Source organism: Chionomys nivalis, chromosome 22 (assembly GCF_950005125.1).
Source record: "Chionomys nivalis chromosome 22, mChiNiv1.1, whole genome shotgun sequence".
NCBI lineage: Eukaryota > Metazoa > Chordata > Mammalia > Rodentia > Cricetidae > Chionomys > Chionomys nivalis.
In genome coordinates, this window is record NC_080107.1 from 23,968,975 (window position 1) to 23,970,661 (window position 1,687).

The 1,687-nt window shown below is 40.1% G+C and overlaps 1 protein-coding gene across 1 annotated transcript; it reads left to right on the top strand.

Moving 5' to 3' along the window:
• Positions 1–595: 595 nt before the first annotated feature.
• Positions 596–960, top strand: LOC130864714 (non-histone chromosomal protein HMG-17). The gene has a single exon (XM_057755447.1). It carries the CDS (start codon positions 610–612, stop codon positions 880–882), a length of 273 nt encoding a protein of 90 aa, XP_057611430.1. The 5' UTR covers positions 596–609; the 3' UTR covers positions 883–960.
• The last annotated feature ends 727 nt before the right edge of the window (positions 961–1,687 follow it).

A 1,687-nucleotide genomic window follows, 5' to 3' on the forward strand; every position in this document is an offset into this window, starting at 1 on the left:
TTAACCCAAGTGCTTGGAAAACTGAAGCAGAAGGATCATGAATTTGAGACCATATTGAGCTACATAATGATATCTTGTCTCAGAAATCAGATATCAATCTAACAAATGAAAATTCATTATATGTAATAATGTATAACAGTTTCTAACAAGATTAGAAGCAATGGTTAATCCAGGGTCTTCTTGAATTTTCCGAAGAACCTTTCTCCATAAAATTATTTTAATGAGGCTAAATAATGTAAATTTTTTCTAGTAGTTTTCTTATCTATTTGTTCATCTTTTTAAAGACAGGGTTTCTTTGTGTAGCCTTGGCTGTTCTGGAACTCGCTCTATAGACCAGGATGGCCTCAGACTCACAATCACTTCTTGAGTGCTGAGATTAAAGACATGTGCCACCATGTCTTACCCTAGTGGTTTCTTAAGGAAGAAATATTAGCTAAAAATTTCCTTAAAACATAGAACTAAAATAGGTTAAGAATAATGAAATAAGAAGAAGCAGCGAGAACGACCCCCGGACGGACCCGAGCCGCGCACCGCTGCAGCCCCGCGTTCAGCGCCGACGTTCCCACCCCCCCCACCCCCCCCCCCCACCCCCCCCCCCCCGCCGCCGCCATGCCCAAAAGAAAGGCTGAAGGGGATACTAAAGGAGATAAAGCCAAGGTGAAGGACGAGCCACAGAGAAGATCGGCAAGGTTGTCCGCTAAACCTGCTCCTCCAAAGCCAGAGCCCAAACCTAAAAAGGCCCCTGCAAAGAAGGGAGAGAAGGTACCCAAGGGGAAGAAGGGGAAGGCCGATGCTGGTAAGGATGCCAATAATCCTGCAGAGAATGGAGACGCCAAAACAGACCAGGCACAAAAAGCTGAAGGTGCTGGAGACGCCAAGTGAAATGTGTGCGTTTTTGATAACTGTGTACTTCTGGTGACTGTACAGTTTGAAATACTATTTTTTATCAAGTTTTATAAAAATGCAAAAAAAAAAGAATAATGAAATAATTCCTCCAGTTTGAACATTATTTCTTATTAAAAAGAAATCATTATAATTTGTATGTTTTCTGTAAGTGGCAAATTAAATTATTTTAGCAGTTATTAATCATTCAATCTATAAATATTTATTATGTGTACAAATGGCAGTATTAAGAAATAAAAATATACTAAAGGAAGCTGTACGGACTCATTTAGGGCATCAGCTTATTAGTTTCATATTCTATACATAAAGGCTCCAATTCATATCTTGAAGAAATTTTTAATACTTCTAAAATGAATTTTAAACCAGTAAGTCACAGGAATTGTTCTAGTGTTTGTTTTAAAGACTTTAGGTTATGTCAAGAATAAAATAAAATATGGTATTGGCCTCAAGAATATAATTACATACAGTGTAACATTTTATGAGTTCAGTCAAACCACTTGAAAACAAAACAGTGGATATCAAGAACCTCCATCTTCCACCTCCATCAACATCTGAGGTAGGTGGAAGAGTTGGCCCTGAGGTCCTAAGTGTGGGAGACTCATTCCTGACCCGCACCAGCTGCAATACTCGGGAGAGCAGGCCCTGTACTTTGCCAGGGCAACGTAATAGAGCCAACTCTATTAGCGCAAGTATGGGTGATCTAGGCCCGAAATTGTGAGCATGGGAGAGCTGAAAGCATTACCCATCTGTCTTGTGGTAGCCTGGTTCTGGAAGAGATGCCTTC